We start from the raw sequence: 19,604 nt of genomic DNA, 5'->3' as shown, positions 1-19,604 counted from the left end.
TCTCTTATTGGCATAAACCAAGCAAGCATAAGAATATCATCAGAAGTAACAATCGAGGGGTTATAAAGTAAAGGCTTAGACAAATGAAAAAGAAGAGCAATGGTATGTCCTGATAGCCTGGACCTAAGACATCCTGCCTTCTGAGCTGGCTTTGAAGGGACAAGTTGGTTTCTGCTAAGAACAGATCAACTAAGCCATGTGATGTCAACGCTGAGAGTGGGAAGCAGGTAAAGGGAATCTCCATTCATCCTCGATGGTTGGGAGATGGGGTGTCAGGTTTGAATATTCCAGTGAGCTGAGAAAAGAGAGTTACATTTAAAAAAAAAAAAAACAATTATGGAGAAAAAGTAAAACATTCAGAAGCACTTCAGGAGTTAGACAGGCTCTCTTCATGAAGTCAGGCTCTTCACGAAGAACAGTTCTTATCATAAAGTATTGCTGATACAGGCAGAATAATGTTTCCCTGTCCATTGAATTCCCTGGAAAAAGTACTAGGCTGGATCTCAGGAATCTTGGCTTTAATCCGACATTTAGAACAAATGATGTGACCTCTCTCAGTCTCATTCTCTTCATAAATAAAATGAAGATGATTGAACTAACATTAGATATGCAAAGAGCCTTCTACCTCTAAATCTTTTAAAACTATTCTAATTGTTTTTTTTTTAAAATAAGTTTCCAATAGAAGCATATTTGCCAATTATTTATCTTTACAAGTTAAGCGCAGAAAAATACAGATTCAATATTTGGGAGTTCTGCTGAGTTGAATGCCAGATAAACAGAAACCAATCCTTCATGCTAGTTTTGCAAAGCAACAGGTGTTGAGAGTTTAGGCATAAATCAGTTTCCAGAAAGCAATGCCACCAACACTCTTTCCCTTGTCTTTGCCTGGAAAGATCTGTGTATAGAACTCTAGGTATAGATGCCCTTTGGTTGGGCAGGGAAAACATTTTAATCTCAGGCTGGTTTTCCTGTTCCAGTCTTCTAACCCTTGATGTGTGTTCTGGGAATAATTCTTCTTGTTTACCCTTCAATTCTCATTACATTGCTAATTATAGCATCTCCATCAGACACTGATGGGGAACGGGAGGAAAAGCACAGGCAAGTTAGTCAATTCTTCTACTTTTCATTAGTTTCAGCAGTAAGTTTACAAGGAGAAGAAGATGGAACTATTGGGCTAAAAGATAGGGCTAAACTGTCATTTCATTTACTTAGCTTACCCTTCTAACACTTAGACTCACATCATGGCTACCTTTTAAATGATCTCTTCCTTAATAATATAAAAATAACAGGATCTATTGAACAAAGCTCGATGCACAAAATGCTGTCTCTCAGGTTGATAAACACCTGTGCAATCTGAAGAGGTTTAGCTTTATCTTTTGAGTGTTGTGCATGTGTTTCATATCAGCCAAAATTGTTGTATACTTGATATAACACTCTTGCCTTTTGTTTTGTTTTGTTTTGTTTTGGTTTGGTTTTGAGACAGGGTCTTGCTCTGTCAGGTTGGAATGCAGTAGCATGATCATGGCTCACTGCAGCCTTGACCTCCTGGGTGCAAGCAATCCTCTTGCCTCAGCCTCCTGACTAGCTGGGACCACAGATGTGTGCCACCACACCTGGCTATGTTTTTATTTTTATGTATTTTATTTGTTTTTTACCTTTTTTCTTTTTTTTGACACAGAGTCTCACTCCATCACTGAGGCTGGAGTGCAGTGGTGCAATCTCAGCTCACCGCAACCTCTACCTACCGAGTTCGAGCGATTCTTGTGCCTCAGCCTCCCGAATGGCTGGGATTACAGCCGTGCACAACCATGCCCGGCTAAGTTTTGTATTTTTAATAGAAACGGGGTTTCACCATGTTGGCCAGGCTGGTCTCGAACCCCTGACCTCAAGTGATCTGCCTGCCTCAGCCTCCCAAAGTGCCAGGATTACAAGCATGAGCCATCACACCTAGCAACACTACTGACTTTTAAGTGGAGTTTGAAGATTAGTTTTGACATTATTAAGAAAATATGTTTTAAGTTATCCAGGACAGCTAGATGAATTAACAGGATTGAGCCTCTGGAAGGGGGATTTCTTATGCAAGTATAACACACATCTGTCCACATGCACATGTACAGTCATACGGCTAAGCGTCCATGCATGTCCAATGGCAACAACAGGGCAGAAAGTCGCATCCTGCCTTACTATGCCACACAGGCTCATATGATCTATTCTGTTTCATCCAAAGAGCATCAGAAGAGGTCTAGACAGCCAGGACAATAAACCCTCCTTCTTGTTTGAAATGAGTTGGGAAGGGAGCTGGAAGGGGAGAGTTTTGGGGGTCAGAGCCAATCTTCTGTCCACATTAATCTTTGAGCAGCTCTGATTTACTTGACTAGACTCATCAAACTTCTGTTTTTTCCTAGCACTTTTCACCCCATGTTGCTTTTCTGTTTTTTCTTTCTTGTGGATTTTTCTAAAATATCTCCAGTTGCTTAACAAGGATTGATGTGATTTGGAGGAAAGGTACAAACAGCATCAACCATTAGCAAGGCTGGAAGGGTCAATGCAGCCACTTGGCAAACATCAGATTGCCTTCGGAGCTCACTTCTTCTTTTTGTCTCAATGTCCTGCCTTGTGCCTTCCACCCAATGCCCAATGCTCTAGCATCCTGTCTGCCTCCCCTCCTACCTCGAGGCACCTGCTCTACTGTCACCAGCACTCACAGCCACCTAACGCCACTTTCCACACAAAGCCACTTTACCCACACCCGTCATCTGAGCCTTTTCCTCAACAAGGCTAAGCTCTTGGAAGCGTCAAGTCCCACACCTGAGGGAGAAGCAACAACTCTGCCATTCCAGCCATTTCAGGAGAATGTGGTCTTTTCAGCAGAGAAAAACTAAGAACGATTAAAACAAGAGAGGGAGCAGGCAAAGGACATTAGTCACAATTCCATAGCCATGTTGTCAGAGATCTGAGCCTGGCCAACTCCTCATTATCCACATGAATAGAGAAAAGCTCAAGTGTGGATTATCCAAGCCATCAAAACAGAAATACAATTCGATTTCTTGTTTGGAATGCGCTTTGGTGTTAACATTTAAATATGGGTGTGTCTAGCTGTTTGCTATTCTGGGAATCCTTGTCGAACAAAATAATGAAGCTGTAGCATGAAGGCAAGGCTTGCTGAAAGGCAGTCCTGTTTCCCTTTCCTGCCCCTCCCAGCCTCTGCAGAGCCCAGGGCAACTCCTCCTGGGAGCTCACTTCAAGCAGGGCAAAGAGCAACATATGAGCTTAAAGCCGAGCAAAATCCCTGAAACATTCCCTGGAGAAGTGAGGACAAGGCAGACAGAAATGCTAGAGGGACACTTCAGGAATCCAAGGGGCTCCCAGACTAGGATTTGGCATTCTGGAAAGAAAGCATGGAAAGCAGGGGCTGAGGTAGACACCAAACACGCAGAGGCTCTTGGAAGATGAGGCATCCTCAAGGAGAAAGCCGCACTGCAAGTCCCGCAGGCAGGCAACTGCAGGAGCTGCCAAGGCCAGCTTCTTCGCCACAACTCAGGTTACTCCGGCTGGGTCAGCTGACCTGCAGCAAGGGATTTGGGGCCTTGCATCACTCAGGCATTCCACACCCACTCCAGAGCCAGCAACAGTGCTGACGGCTTCCCTGAGATCCTCTTCCTGGGTCAAGATTAGGTAGGCCGCAGACTCTGAGGGAAGGCATCCCCCCTTCTTTCTGGTGGCTTCTGGTTAGCTGTCTCCTTCTCAAGTGTGCTGAGAAGCTCTCTTGTCACAGGGAGCATCATGGGGAGTTGCTGTTTGGTCTGGAGACAGCCCTATGTGTTCAACCAGAATGCTCTTCTGCTGCACGCACAGGCAGACCGCATTTTCCAGCCACCTCCCTCCATCTCACTGGGGCCTTGTATTAATTCCAGTCAATGCATTGTCGGCAGAAGCCACGTGAGCCACCTTTGGTCAGGGCCCCTGGACCTCCTGAATAACTTTCCATGTTCTCTCTCTCTTTACTCTTTGGCCAGTGGAATACAAAGGATCCATAGAGCAGAACCCTCCAAGGCCGTGGGGGATGGCAGGGTGACAAGGCAGGAGTAGCCTCGGCAGCCACCCAGGAAATCCACCTGGCCACAGAAATCACACTGTGCTGTGTGTGAGTGAGCAATTCACCTTCATCATCCAAAGCCACCAAGATTAGAGGGTGGTTAAAACAATTAGCCTATCTGATTAATACACATAATGGGTTAGCAGGCCGCAGGATCCTACAGCCTCCCTCAGTTTTCAAGCTCCCTTGTTTTTTGTTTGTTTGTTTGTTTGTTTTTAGAAACAGGGTCTTGCTCTGTCACCCAGGCTGGAATGCAGTCATGCAATCATGGCTCAATGCAGCCTCGAACTCCTGCGCTCAAGTGATCCTCCTGCCTCAGAATCGAGTGACGGGGACTACAGGTGCATACTACCATGCATGGCTACTTAAAAAATTTTTTTTTGTAGAGATGGGATCTCACTATGTTGCCCAGGCTGGTCTAGAACTCCTGGCCTCAAGTGATCCTCCTGCCTCAGCATCTCAAAGTGATGGGGTTAGCTCCCTTGTTACTATCATAACATATACACAAAGCAACACAGAAATTACAGCTGAAACCGGGTCATTATATTCCTCTACAGCATAAAATTTTGTCAATGATGAAGAGGATTTCTGGTATAGATCTTAGACAAAGTAGAGACAGGACCTTCTCTTCCCAGAACAGCATTCTGTGTCAAGCACTGATTGATTCATTCATTCATTCATACAAATATGTATTGACTGCCTGCTCCTACACCGAAAGGAGTTAGGAGAGAGAGTGTGAAGTAGATCAAGTCAGACTTCATTCCCCCATAGAGGAGTCCACGTTTGAAATAGAGAGGCCAACCACAAACAAATCATATAGATTCCAAATGTCACCTAACGATAAATGCTTTGAAGAATGAAATGGGATAAGGGTACAGAGACCGAGGGGGCTGTTTTAGAGGAGGTTTCTGCATATCTGATTCCCCAGGCTTGCACTCGATGGGAGGCTGCCAATCAGAGTGTGGGGAAGGTAAGCAGGTGGGCTGATAGCACTTCACGTGCATAGTTTCAAGACCTTAGGGACCAGAGCAAAAGCACACACGTCAGGACTGTTGTGGACAGAGTCATCCCAAGGAATGACTATCCCCCAGGGTCACACTGAAGAGCCCATGGCCTTCAAAGGGAAAATGATAGAGTTAGATTCAGGTTCCACCAATAATTGTTGAGTGCCTACTCTGCAAAGCACACTATGTGCTACACTTCCCCATTGTTATTTACCTGGTAGCCGGGCTATTCAGCCGTGGAAGCTTCATCGATTAGAGCTATTCTTAGGGTGATCATATACCCCAGTTTGCCAAAACAGCTCTGGGTTACAACTGTTGTCCCAGTAAAATTATTTGTAGTGTTCCCTTTCACTCTCAAAAGGATCTCATTTGGACAATAAGTTACACGATCACCCCAGGGATCCTTATCTATAGCAGGATAATAAACTCAAAGTCCCAAAGTGGTATAATTAGCCTTTCATTCAATAAATGTTTACTGAGTGCCTTCTGAGGTGCCTGGTGCTCTATTAGGTTGCCCGATGCTCTGTTAGGTGCTGGAAATGCAAATGTGAATAAATAAGACATGGTCCCTGCTGTGGAATATCACATTGTCATTGGGTAAAACAGATACACAGGCAGACACAAGAGAGAGTGCAATGATAGAAATGGACGTCATGGGTGATGTTAGCGTCAGAGATATTGCTCTCCCTCGCAGTCTCGTGCTCACTGGGAGAACTAAAAATGAAGCCATGCTTCTCTACAGCATCCTATTCACCCAGAACTGAACAGGATTTAAAAAATCGAACTTGGATTTTTATTCCTCTTTTGCCATTTTTTCCAGCTCTTCCTTCCAATCTCCCTGACCTCTAGATGCTGGAGTGCCTCAGGAGGCATCCCTTTGGACTTTTTCTTCTGCACACAGATTCGATCCTACAGGATCTCTCATTTCTCAGTCTTCCTGCAGCTCTAGTCATTAATATCCAAATTGCAATCAACATCTCCACTTGGATCCCTGATAAACTTCTCAATCCTAATCTATCAAAAGATTTTCTGCTTTTCAGACCTTCAAACCATAAACACCCTCTCATCTGTTCTTCGTAAATGCTCCCCCACTTAGGCAAATGGCAACTCCATTCTCTCAGCTGCTTACACCAAAATTTTGGAAGTTGTCTCTGACTCTTCTTTTTCTCTTACATCCCACGTTGAATCCTTTAGCAATTGCTTTTGTTTTGTCTTTTCTTTTCTCCGCTCCTCTACTCCCCTCTCTTCTTTTCTGTTCTTTCCCCTTCCTTCTCCTTCTCTCTCTCTTTCTCTCCTTCTTTCTTTCAGAGTCTTACACTGTTACCCAGGCTGGAGTGCAGTGGTGCAATCATGGCTAACTGCAGTTCCAACCTCCTGGCTCAAGTGATCCTCCTGCCTCAGCCTCCCAAGTAGCTGGGACTACAGGCATGTGCCACTATGCCTAGCTAATTTTTTTCCTAGAGATGGGGTCTCACTATGCTGCCCAGGCTAGAGGAAATGCTTTGGGCATTACCCTCAATACACACCTAGAATTTGCTTGCTTATCGCCACCTGCTAATCACCACCTGGTCCAAGCTAGTCCTGGTTCTTGCCTCCTTGACTACAGAAGCTTCCTAAAGGCCTCCCTGTTCTTCCCTCAACCCTACTTGGGTTGTGCTCAATACAGCACCCAGTATTACCCCCATTTAAAAAGACAAATCCCTTTGTAACTCACCTAGGCAACATAGCAAGACCCCTTCTCTAAAATAAAATAAAATAAAATAAAATAAAATAAAATAAGATAAAATAAAATAAACCACGCATGGTGGCATGTCCCGGTAGTCCCAGCTATTTGGAGGCTAAGGCCAGAGGATTGCTTGAGCCCAAGAGTTCAAGGCTGCAGTGCAGTGATCTGGGCCCTTATGATGGTTTAGGTGATTTGGCCTGGGATGACCTCTCAACCTGTTTACCTCCCATCCTTCTCCCATGTTCTTGTTGTTCTTTGAATACATTAGATTCCTGCTATTACCTCTCTCATCTTTGCTCAAATATCACTTTAGTGAAGCTTTTTCTAATAATCCTATTTACAGTTTCACTCCCTGTTCCGTTTCCTGCTTTATTTTCTCCATAATCTTATTTCCATCAAATAGGGTTGCTAGATAAAATACAGGACTGCTCAGTTAAATGTGCACCTCACATAAATAATGGATTAGTATTTTTAGCGTAAGTATATCCCAAATATGACACAGGATATACTTATACTAAAAAATAAAAATTCACTGATTACCTGAAATTCAAATTTAGCTGGGCCTTCTGTATTTTTATTTGCAAAATTCTGCCATCTAACATGCTATATATTTTATTTATTTGTTCATTGTCTGTCTCCACCAGCTCCCCACCCCCTGAAACTTGGTCCTTACACTGTAAGTTCAATGAAGGCAAGTATTTTTAGTCTGCTTTGTTCACCACTGGATGTCTGGCAGCTAAAACAGTGACGACGACATAACAGATGCTCAATATTCACTGAATGAATGAATGAGTGAGCAAAGGAGCACACTCTCTCAGCCTGACCATCCTAGCCTCTGAAGCCTCTGAATTGCCGTGATTGTTGGAAAGTCATTTCTTAAATGGATCCCTTTCTAACAGCCCCTCTAGAATCTGGGTCATTTCTTTCAGGACAGGCCCAGAGGTTGAATTCCTGAAGTAAGATCCTGTCCCAGAAAATGGAGGGGTTGCGGGAGTCAGGAGGAGGAGGTAGCCTTATCTTCCACTGGATGCCACTGACCCCGGTGGCCTCAAGGAGGGTGCTGTGCTTTGGCGGCACGAACGCAGACACCTCGACAGATGACTGTTCAGACTCAGGGAATCTCCAGCCATTACAAAACTTCGAGTTTTCTACATTTCACTGGGGGATTTCTATCTCTTGTCATTGTAAGTTCTCTTGTCTGGCTTAGCTTTGCATTTTCAGCGTGGATGAGTCATGTGCTACTTCCCTTTTACATGTTCATAAAACACACACCTTTTCCCCTGTGCATAATCCCTACTCCCACGCACAGCACTGCACTCCCGCACTTCTTTTTGTTGTGTACTGGCCCCTGCATGAACCTGAGGGAGGGTGGGTCGGGCGGTCCAGGGCTGTGCGGTTTATGAACATGCTGCCTATAGGATTCCATAGAATCAGTTCTTGGCATCACAGGCGTCAGATGCCAGAGAGCAGGGACCTCCTCTGGCTACCCAATCCCGCTGCGAAATTTCTTTGGAACAACATAAGCTTCTGGAAATTCCCTACGGAAAAGACAAGTCTATTATAAACACAATTAAAGGGAAACTGCCTGGAGAATATTTACCAAAATTGTCCAACAACTCCCAAGTTTTGAATTAAAACATAAAAGAAGATCCAGAGTTCTATCTATCACCCAGATGCTAAAGCCCTCCCCTGCTGCTAGGATCTGTAGAATAAAACACGCCTGGTTTCTGTGATTTAACTCTAAAATACTGCACAAACTTTGCAGCCAGCATGCATCTGCCACATGGAATCCCCCAACCAATGAATGGAAGCTGCCGTCCTAGAGACAGTTTCACAAAAACAGCTCCTTTCTCCCATGGCTGGAGCCCCGGGAGGAAATGATTAGGAGCTGCTTAGTGATTTATTTGTCATTGCTTAGAGATACAGCGCATGCTGATGGCTCACTGTGCTACAAATGTGACATCACCCCACCACCTCTTTTGCTGCTTAAGAAAATCGTGCCAGAGATAAAGTCAAGCCTAAGAAATCACAGTTCTCTATTCTCTATCCAGTTTGGAAAATGTACCATCTCAAGAATTTGCCTTTTTTTTTTTTTTTCTTTGCCAGGTCCCAGGGCTGCAGTTTATAAAAAGCAGCAAGCGGCAAGGGGCACGCGTCCCTGTAACTCCATCTTTGAATGGGTCTGTTACTTACCCTGCATCTGTCTTCTGTCTGCTGAGTAAGGAAGGCACGGCTCACATTTCTGGCTTTCATTTTCTTCCATTGTCTCTGCCTGCCGCAAAAGCTCCTTGCTCTCTGGAAACTTCAGAGCGCAGTTCTAAAAGCTCCCAGAAAGCGCCTGGGAGGGGGCCCGGGGCTGGGGAGGAGGGGACGGTGCGAAACCCCACCCCAAACTATTTTCCACTCCGGTGCAAAGTCTCCCTCGCCCGAGAAAACTGCATTCCAGCGCCGGGCCTCTTGGATCTCCCCTACCCCTGGCCCTCCGTCCCTAGGTCTGTCCGACCGTCCGTCTGTCCGTCCGTCCGCAGGCGCGCTCCCCGGGGACTGGGGGCTGGGCTCTGCCAGGGCAGGGCGATGCCGGGGGTTGGGCGCGAGCGGGGAGGCCCCAACAGGTGACGGCCTCTCCTACCCACAGCTCGGCCTGCCTGGTTCCACCGCTGCAAACCACCGAGGCTCTGCAGCCCAGGAAGGAAAACATTTCACACATGATTAAGGCCAGGAGCCTTCGCTGGGAGCCAGTGCCCTCATCTCTTGAATCTCAGAGGGAGAGTGAGCCTCCCAAATCGGGTGATCCACATATTAAGAAACAGCAACATGTCGAACCTCCCAAATTTCAGTGAACTCCCTTAAAAAAAAAAAAAAATCCCAAACAATTTGAAAGAAAGGGTCTATGCTGAGTGCTACAAGTAAGCACTTTCCGGCACTAATTTTTTAGGGCCCGATTAACATCTATGAAGAGGTCTAGCGTCATTTGCACACAGTCGATTTCAATCACTCAATCTGGACTTTTTAAAAAAAGTTTCTACTTACTTGCCTCACTTTCTCAGACTCCTTCCTTCCCCAACACACTTACAAACACACACACACTCACACTCACACACTCAGCCCTTGATCACAAATCCAAAAGGTAAACTAGTAAAGTCAACCTTCTGAAGCTCTCCCAGTTAACAACTTCAAAACATCTGAAAGACAGTGAAAATGCATTTCTTTGGATGGGCAGAGTTACAGCCAACATACTTCTTCTCCTTTTAAACCACCTACAAATATTTATTTTGTTCTTTACCCAGTCCTTGAAAAACTGGCAGAGTTCCCAGAGAGTGAAAATAGGGGGCATGATGTCCGGAGGGAAAAAAAAAAAAGGATGGCAAAATAATCTAGGCAACATTAGCTCTGCAACCTCAGATATCTCAGGGTAACAGTAGCTAGGAGGAAGAGTGCAATATTGTAACCTGTAGCAGCCCCATCACTGGAAGTTTAAAAAAGGACAATGCTTAGTCTGGTGACCATACCTTGCCCCAGTTTACAGGGCATTCCAGCAAGGTTTGAGATTGATTTAAATCAAGAATGTGTACAGAACAATGGCCGGCCTATGTTCCAGATTGTGACCTCGAGTGACCTGTGTGTTTTGGCAGTGGGGGTGACGTATTTTGGTCATTTAAGACATAAGGATGTGGAAGCACCTAACAGACAAAGGATGTAGGCCAAAAGGAAAGGAGACATGCCAGGAAGTGAGTTATACTCATGTCGGGAGGGGAAGAAGAGAGCCCCTCAATTCCTAACGGGATTTTTCTTGAAATCCAAGAAGACGCAGTGAATCTTTCAGAAAAATAAACCAGTGCCTTGGCAGCCTGAATAGAGGCAGTGGGGTTTGCAGGGCAGATAACTTAAGGTCTCTATGACTTTGCAACAGAATTACCTGGCAATCTTGCTGTAAGGAGGAATGAATCGTACACAGTTTCTGTCCCGGTGGCCCCTGGGCAAAGCCAGATGAATCTAGTTTTAAACTTACTATTTCCTTAGGTGTAAAATGTTCATGAAGGAGGCCCCTCCTATGTTCAGCCTTTCAGGTCCAGATCATCCTGATTCTTGTACTCTGTTGTGGTATTAGTCTTTAAGGCATTAATGCCAGGAAGAGTGGAGAGGAGGGCGGGAGAAAAGTGAGAGAGAGAGAGAGAGAGAAACACTGCAGATGCAGCAGCCCAAATCAGATGTCCCTCAGCCTTTAGTTGTGACCCCAAGCCCCTTGCTTTGGTGTCCAGAGAGCCCATCCTTAGCAGCTCCTACCTGTCATTTGGTAGCACAGAGGCAAAAACCCCAGGATAAAGGAGGCAGCAGAGAGCTGCCATGGCAGCTGGCAGCCACAAACCATACCCTGCCCTGGGGCCCTCCTGGCTAGCTCAACCCAGGCAGAAGAGATCCATTGGCAGATGCTGATTATGATTTCCTGGGGGCTGTTTGGAAGGTGTCACAGCAGTCTTTCAAGGCCTCTGTTGATCCCTAGATGGACAAAAATAGGGGAATGTTTCCCACCAGGTCTGAACTACCGTTTTCCAGGCAGGCCAAGGAACCCCCTTGGTCAGTCCACCTTGCGTTCCAGCTGCTAGAACCCTCCCCTCCCTCATATGGGCCAAGCTGACTACCCTCTCCACTGATATTCCAGGAAGCAAAACTCTGTGATATGCACAAGAGAAAAAGGCGTTAGGGGGGAAGACATGTAACATAAATCATTAAGGACCATGAAATCTAGACATGTATTTACAGTAAAATAATGTTCTTTTGAATGATCAAACTTTCTGACCATTCTATAGGGAAAAGCTTCTATTGGATTACTTACCAGCCTTTCGTTCCTCCTTAAGAGGAGGAACTGAAAACAATTTGAGAAGGCACTCTATTAGCCCTTGCACCGACTATTCCATATCTTTCTCCAAAGCACAGAGACCTTCCTAACCATTTAACACTGATTGTCAGTTTCTCTGGAAAACAGTAGCTGTATTCTGCAATCTATATAAACCTGCTAACTCCGATCTTCATGAAAATACTCTTATTGTCACCGCTGTTACTGTGGAGATGTTCTTCTTTCCGGAAGAAACACTATTTGAACTAGAAGTAGGTGTATTTCTTTCTGGTTTAATTTAATTTCTGGGCTTAAAAATTGCTATTACATTGCAATCTGCCTACTGCTATACTTTGAAATTTGCTGTGAAAGGCATAAGGAAAGCGGCAAGAACTTGAAATCTGATTTCCCTCCAATCATATAGAGAACTAGAATAATAATAATACCAGGAGGCTAAGTTTTCAACTCCATTTCTGTTAACAGGGAAAGGTGCAAGACTATTTCTTGGTTAGTGGTTCCATATGTTGCAATTCATGACTCAAAATGAGCTACCACATAAAACAAATGTCATTTAAAAGGAAAGACAAGTGATGAGATAATAGAGTGCTGTAAAGACAAATGGTGATTTTGTAGTCACAGCTAACCTGTTACAGAACTGGACCATTATTGGTGCTGATAACGCAACATAAGTGGCAACCACCATGAAGAGAATTAATCACAAAAATCGTAAACAATTGCATGCGATTTCTCAGCAGGCCAATTACAGGGTTGTGGAAAGCATGTCAATTTCCTTTATGTAAGTTTTTCTTTTCTTTCTTTTTTTTTTTTTTTTTTTTTTTTTGAGATGGTGTCTTGCTCTGTTTTTTTTGAGATGGCACCTTGCTCAGTTACCCAGTGGTGCGATCTGGGCTCACTGCAACCTCTGCCTCCTGGGTCCAAGCGATTCTCCTGCCTCAGCCTCCTGAGTAGCTGGGACTACAGGCACATGCCACCATGCCTAGCTAACTCTTTGTATTTTTCATAGAGATGGAGTTTCGCCATGTTAGCCAGAATGTTCTTGATCTCCTGACCTTGTGATCTGCCCGCCTCGGCCTCCCAAAGTGCTGGGATTACAAGTGTGAGTCACCGTACCCGGCCTTTTTCCCCCCCTTTTTTTTTTTGGAGGTGGAGTTTTGCTCTTGTGGCCCAGGCTGTAGTGCAATGGTGTGATCTCGGCTCACTGCAACCTCTGCCTCCTGGGTTCAAGCAATTGTCCTCCTTCAACATCCTGAGTAGCTGGGATTACAGGCACCCGCCACTATGCCTGGCTCTGTTTTTTTGTTTTTTTGTTTTTTTGTATTTTTAGTAGAGACGGGGTTTCACCACGTTGGCCAGGCTGGTCTCGAACTCCTGACCTCAGGTAATTCGCCCACCTCGGCCTCCCAAAGTAATCATTCTGGGTTTATAGGCGTGAGCCATTGTGCCTGGCCTATGTAAGTTTTTCAAGAGAGAAATCATTGCAAGAACCAAGAGTAAGTGGAATTGCCCTGATACATATTTAATATTTTTTCACTTTAAATTCTATTAAGAACCAGATAATTGAAAATGACTTGACATCATGACACAAAAGAAATAACTAATGCTTGCTGAAGTCCTTAAAATGTACTTTTCAAAGGCAGCCATAACTGTGGGAGTTAATCAAAACAAAGTGAAAAACAAAGAAGTCAACAAAAGTGTTTCAACCAGAGGCCTCATGTTTGATGTGTTCCACATTAACTATTTCTAAAAGACAGACTACTATGGTATGAGGCCCTGTAAGTCAAAAACAAAGGATTTTTAACAACTGGGATAACATTTGCTTAAATGGATGATCTGGCACATGTGAAATGTGGGATCTCCAATCCTAGTTTTGACAGCAATGTGTCAGGTGGTTAGGGTGACCTTATACTTAGCATAAACCCGCAGTTGTGAGAGGGAAAGGAGACACTGTTAATAATTACAACTGGACAAGAAACCACGGCTGTCCCTGGCAAACCAGTACAGATGGCCACCTATGTGTGATCCCAAGATAAGCCCTCTGGGCGCCTTAGGTTTCCAAATGTGAGGGGAACATAATGATACTGTTTGAGTTTCCCAACAAAGACCCTATAAAAGAATCTTAAACAATAATTAAAAAATAATTAATCTTAAACAATAATTAGAGCGAAGGTGTGAGCCTCACACGAACTGTATTACAAAGCCCCACTAACAACTTCACAAATTCCATAGTATGATACATTTCTATATGACTCATAGATCAAAACAGAATTTTCCCTTCTGTGTTAAGAGCAACAATTTCACCAGGTAACCATTTATATCTCCAGCATTCCCTCCAGAGCAGAGGGTAACCAATCTTCCCTTACTTAAAGTCCTTAAAATTCCAGTGGCTCCAAGGAGATTCTGCCAGACACTAAGTGAGGTGCCCAAGAGCCCCTCCCTACCCAGCAACACTCAAGTCTCCCTATCAGATGTCTTGGAACTCTCCTCTTGCCCCTCCACACAAATTCCTCATGTGATCATATAATGTGAAACTACACATAGATCCAATGTGTTAATACTTTAAGCATGTTTGCTTTCTTTTTAAGAGAACCCATTGATGTTGGCTTTTATTATGGGTTCTTTTATCCATCTTAAGTTGGAAGATAGATGCTGGGCAGCAGAGACCCCGTATGCACAGCACTGTGGTCAGAGCTGGCATCTGCACAGCACATCGTCTTGAGAGTCTTGCTTAGCTCTGCCCTCTGGTCACTGCAGACAAAGTCTGGATTCCAGGTGGCAACTTCTAAGTGCAAATTGTAACATGTATCTGCTCACCCCGTTTATCCCAGAGGGAGCGAAACCATGGCATATTTCACAGAGTTCCTGAAGGGCCAGGGTGGAGTCCACGAGAATATGAGAACTTCTATAGATACAAGCACCTGGGTTGCTACCTCGCTTTACCCACAGTGCCTCATTATCAACCCTTTCAATAGAGTATTTGTTGGAAAGAGACTCTCCTGGCTTATTTTCTGTCCTTGAGCTTCTCCCCGGCCATCTCTCAAAGCTACAGTGACCTGTGGAGGTGGGGGGTGGGGAATAGGGGGAGCAAGAAGGAAGGGAAACCAATCAAATTGCCAAAACTGGGATCATGGAGTACACTTCTCCCTGTTACCCCCACCAACATCTCCCCACTTTGTTGCTGAACAAACTGACTCCTGGAGCATTCTCGAATGTCTGGCTCTCATCTCGCCCATCTTTCTCATCTCCAGCATCCTGTTCAGTCTTTACTTGGTGAATACCTTAGGATCTTTTATCCTCTTTTTTCACTACTGAAGTCCAAGGCCATTGTCCTAGGTGACCCCTCAATCATTATTATTATTATTTTGCTAGATGGAAATGAAGAATAAAAAAGGAGGTATCTCTCTTCTTCCTTTTTTTTTTTTTTTTTTTTTGATAAGTTCTCACTCCACCACCCAGGCTGGATTCAGGGGTATGATCATGGCTCACTGCTTCAACCTCTTGGGCTCAATAAATCCTCTAGCCTCAGCCTCCCAAGTAGCTGGGACAACAGCCACACTCCACCATGCCTGGCTAATTTTATATTTTTTGTGACATTAGGGCTCATTATGTTGCCCAAGCTGGTCTTGAACTCCTGGGCTCAAACAGTCCTCCAGCCCTGACCTCACGAAATGTTGAGATTTCTGTCATGAGCCACTGCACCTGGCCTGGTATACCTATTTCCTAAAATTCCTCTTCTTTCAACAGTAGAATTGGGTCTGGTATTATCTGGGGGGCATTGCTGTAGGAGCCCTAAGGCGGCATGAAGTTTCGTCATAGATATTTATCAATTTCTGTGGGGAGCTGGGCGCCTGCTCTAGTCACTGAGACCTCTAGTCTGTAAGCTAAGACTGTGTGATGCCAGGGACCTCCCTGGGGTGCAGGGCTTCCTGGAGGAGGAGGCCAAAGCTGGAAACTACCCTCAGAGCTGGTGTGGAAGAGGTGTGGAGCTGCTAGGATAGGGGAAAGCGCCTGAGGGGAGCTTGGGTGCAAGGGTGCACCCAGAGCATAGCCTTTGGGCAGGGGTGCCCATAAAGGCTTGGGGGCAGTGGTGCAGCCCAGGGTGGAGGGTGGAGGCTCAGAGAACAGGGCCTGGAGGTCACCCTGATGCAGGAGAAGGAGAAAGCTGTGACTGGTGTCTTGGAGTCTCGGCAGGGATTGGCTGTGCCCAGGGAGATTCCTGACCGCTCTCTCCCCTGAGCTTTGCTCTCCTCTCCCCCCACCTTTGGAATTCAGAGCTCCTCACCTTCCCTCCCAGGGCCAGCGAAACAAGTGAATTGCCTTGATCACTTTGATCACCTCTACTAGCTTCTCTGCCAAATAAACACTGAAATTGACTTTGTTTCAACAATGCAGCTAGTTTTGTTTTGTTTTTGCTCCACTTTTTCATCAGTTCTCAGCCTCCGGGTGAGTGATGGCCATAGGCTTTAAGAGAAACAGAGACACAGATGCCACAGAATGAAAGGTGCAGTGCAAATGCATTCACCCTTCCATGTCACCCCCGGGAGGCTGACAGTCCTGCAGCCACACCTGGAGCTGAGGGGATCACCCAGCACCCGGGGCTGGGCTGCCTGCCTGCGCGCAGCCTGCACTCCCTCGGGGGTCTCAGAACACCAGGAAGAGTTGGGAATGGGGTGCTGGAGAGGAGGATCAGGGGTGATCAGGAGGTGGGGGTGCTCCGGAGGGGCATCCAGAGACTCAGAGGGCTCAAAGTAGCCCGTCTGCCCTGAGCCATGCCTCCCACTTCTTCAAGTGCCTCACCCTCGAGTTTATAGAATTCTTGAAAGCCAGTCACGTGCTTCAGAAGTCAAGTATTTTTACAGTGATTTTATTTTTCTCTCCCCACCTCAGCCCACAGAACTGAAGGCGGGGCGGAAGTGGAGGTGGGGTAGGGCCGGGTGGGGACCTCTGTTCCTTGCAGATGGAAAAACAGTTTTAATAGAGAAGGACTAATTTCTGGAGCCAAGTGGGTAGAGGGGGTGCTGGAATGCGGGAGGTAGAGGAAGCCCTCCAGGATTTAGAAAGTATTGATGGCTCAGCTTCTCCGCCCTAAGCCGTAGTGCATTTTGTGTTTGTCCCCAAGGCTGCTAGAGATTAACATTCTTCATTTCCCAGATGACATTGTTTTGCTTTGTAAACACCCACTTTTGCAAACTTTACAATCTCTGAACTGGACAATATTGACTGGGATAAAATACTTAATGACTGGTTGGGCCAGGGTTTCTATAACACTATATTAGGAGCCTAATTTGTGTAATGCTTGAGTTCATAAAGGTAAAAAGGGTACAATGATTTTTTTTTTTTTTTTTTTTGAGATGGAGTTTTGCTCTGTCACCCAGGCTGGAGTGCAGTCGTGGGGTCTTGGCTCAGTGCAATCTCTGCCTCCCGGGTTCAAGCAATTCTCCTGCCTCATCCCCCAAGTAGCTGGGATTACAGGCGCGTGCCACCACGTCTGGCTAATTTTTGTATTTTTTGTAGAGACAGGGTTTCGCCACATTGGCCAGACTGGTCTCGAACTCCTGACCTCAAGTGATCTACCCACCTCAGCCTCCTAAAGTGCCAGAATTACAGGCATGAGCCATGGCACTCAGCTGGTGCAATGATTTTTAAAATTGTTTCTGCCTGCCCCCCACTGACACCTCTCGTCTGCATATACCTTCACCCAACACGTTCAGCACCAGCACTGATACAAACTGGTGTGGAAAGTGGACTGCAGGACCTGATGATATTCTCAGGTTCACTCTGCTCACAGGCCCCTTCTGAGACAATCAGCTAGGAATGCTTCCTTTTGTCACCGCCAAGCCTCACTGGTATAATCAGTAGGCTCAGCTGGAAGAGCTCAGAGGCTCCCTGGGCTGGACAAGGGACAAAGAGATCCAGTCAGATTTCCCCTCTTCTCCTTTACAGAATTCAAATGTGAAATGTATAGCAAAGGGGTACAGGTGGCGTGACTAAACATCCCGGCTTACCTAGGACTTTAGGTGTTGCCTGGTTGTGGAAATTTTGGTGCTAAAACTGGAAAAGTCCCAAAGAAACTGGATTGAGTTGGTCACCCCAGATGCAGGCAGTATGGCAGGTGAAAGCTGAGATGCACAAAGACAGCAAGCATAGCCAGGTGGCGCAGTGGCACAGTGGCTCAGTGGCATGGTGGCTTGGTGGCACAGTGGCTCACGTCTATAGTCTTAAAACTTAACTACTTGGGAGGCTGAGGCAGGAGGATCACTTCAGCCCAGAAGTTTGAGACCAGCCCAGGCAACATAGTGAGACCTCGTCTTTACAAAAATTTTCAGAAAATTAGCCGGAAGCCCAGGAGTTCGAGAGTGCAGTGAGCTGGTAGCTTCACTGCACTCCAGCCTAGGAAACAGAGTGAGGCCCCATCTCTTAAAAAAAAAAAGAAATTAATTAAAAAAAAATTAAAAAAGTGACAGCAAGCAAAAGCCTTGAGGTGACACAAACCAAAGAAAGAGAGAAAAGGAGAAAGAGAGAGATCAGCAGAGCAGGCTGTGTAGCAGCAGGAGGCAGAGAAGGAAGCAGGAATGGAGACACTGAAGGCTGGGCAGGGGTGCATGGGGGGAAGGACAGTGTCCTGTGGGTTTCCCAGAGTTGCTGTCAGCCTGATGCCGCTACTGCTGTATTCTAAATGTGATCCATATGTATACACACACACACACACACACACACACACACACACACACACGCGCACACATACATATATAAAATGTCTCCTAAATGTTGCTCAGGAGGCTTGGGAAAGCCATTTCCTGTTTTTCCTTACTTCCAAATATAAATAATAATCCAAGATTACTAGGTTATTAGTACGTCCATTTCTTGTCACCTGAACAGGTCATAATCTATGAAAATCAGGACATTCACATGGTCAGTTGACAGAATCACTTATAAAATAAAATAAATAATAAACATGGTTTGGCTCATCTTTAAAAACAGACACACACACACACAGCCTTGTCTTATCTTTTCAAAGGTTTCAATGCCGTAGTTAAAAATTGCCGTGGGTTGCACATAAAACAGTCAACTGTAGGCTGAATTTGGGGAAAGAATAAAACCTGAAGAAAAGGAAAGAGTGAAAATTATTTTGTTTCCCAAACATCAACAATTTCTCTTCGGCTATAGTTTGAATGTCTGTCCCCTCCACAACTCACGTTGAAATTTAATCACTAATGTGTGGCAGTGTGGAAAGCTGGGGTCTTTAAGAGGTGACTGGGTCAAATTCTTACCATTTATATTAGTATTAACTTTATACTGACTTGCCTAAAATATTAAGCTTTTTCTCATCTATATTATTGTTAAATTATGGGTTTGATAAAACAGTTATATATTTTCTTACATCCTGTATAGTAAATATATAACTATTAACAATGTAAAATATTTTGTTTACTGAATTCTTTTCTATTTTGAGAAAGGGTCTCGCTCTGTCACCCAGGCTGGGGTGCAGTGGTGCAATCACAGCTCACTGCAGCTCCAAACTCCTCCAAACTCCTGGGCTCAGGTCATCCAGCTCAGCCTCCTGAGTATTTGAGACTATAGGTGCACACCACCATGTCTGGCTAATTTTCTACAAATTTTTTATAGAAATGGGGTCTCACTTGCCCAAACTGGTCTTGAATTCCTGGTCTCACGTGATCTTTCCACCTCAGCCTCCCATAGTGCTGGGATTACAGGTGTGAGCCACCACACCTGGCTTGTTCATGTGATACTGAACATTGCCTCCTAAGACCTAGTAGTTTGGAGAATACTGCTTTAGGCTAAAGATGATCAATTGATCCATCTCGTCATTCACTCACACTTTCATTTTTTCAAAAAACGATTAGGCCCTAGTTTGCCAGTGGAGGAGGCCAAGGATGTTGAAACTGATGAGAGAAGCCATAGATT

At 45.1% G+C, this 19,604-nt stretch overlaps 1 protein-coding gene across 8 annotated transcripts in view; it reads right to left on the bottom strand.

Annotated features, from left to right (window-relative positions):
• The window catches only part of KIAA1217 (KIAA1217 ortholog), an 839,027-nt gene that overhangs the window by 334,013 nt on the left and 485,410 nt on the right, over positions 1-19,604 (bottom strand). For 3 of the 8 annotated variants that reach the window (XM_050804838.1, XM_050804846.1, XM_050804845.1), the window contains exon 1: positions 9,020-11,141. The exons of 2 other annotated variants lie outside the window; for them this stretch is intronic. In XM_050804838.1, the coding sequence (XP_050660795.1) occupies positions 9,020-9,089 (70 nt within the window). In that variant the 5' untranslated portion in view covers positions 9,090-11,141. Of the gene's footprint in view, positions 1-9,019; positions 11,144-19,604 lie in introns of those variants that run through there. 3 more of the 8 variants (XM_050804836.1, XM_050804837.1, XM_050804834.1) reach the window with 2 other exon arrangements.

The sequence above is a fragment of the Macaca thibetana genome, chromosome 9 (assembly GCF_024542745.1).
Source record: "Macaca thibetana thibetana isolate TM-01 chromosome 9, ASM2454274v1, whole genome shotgun sequence".
NCBI classification, from domain to species: domain Eukaryota; kingdom Metazoa; phylum Chordata; class Mammalia; order Primates; family Cercopithecidae; genus Macaca; species Macaca thibetana.
This window is presented reverse-complemented; position numbering and strand designations above follow the sequence as displayed.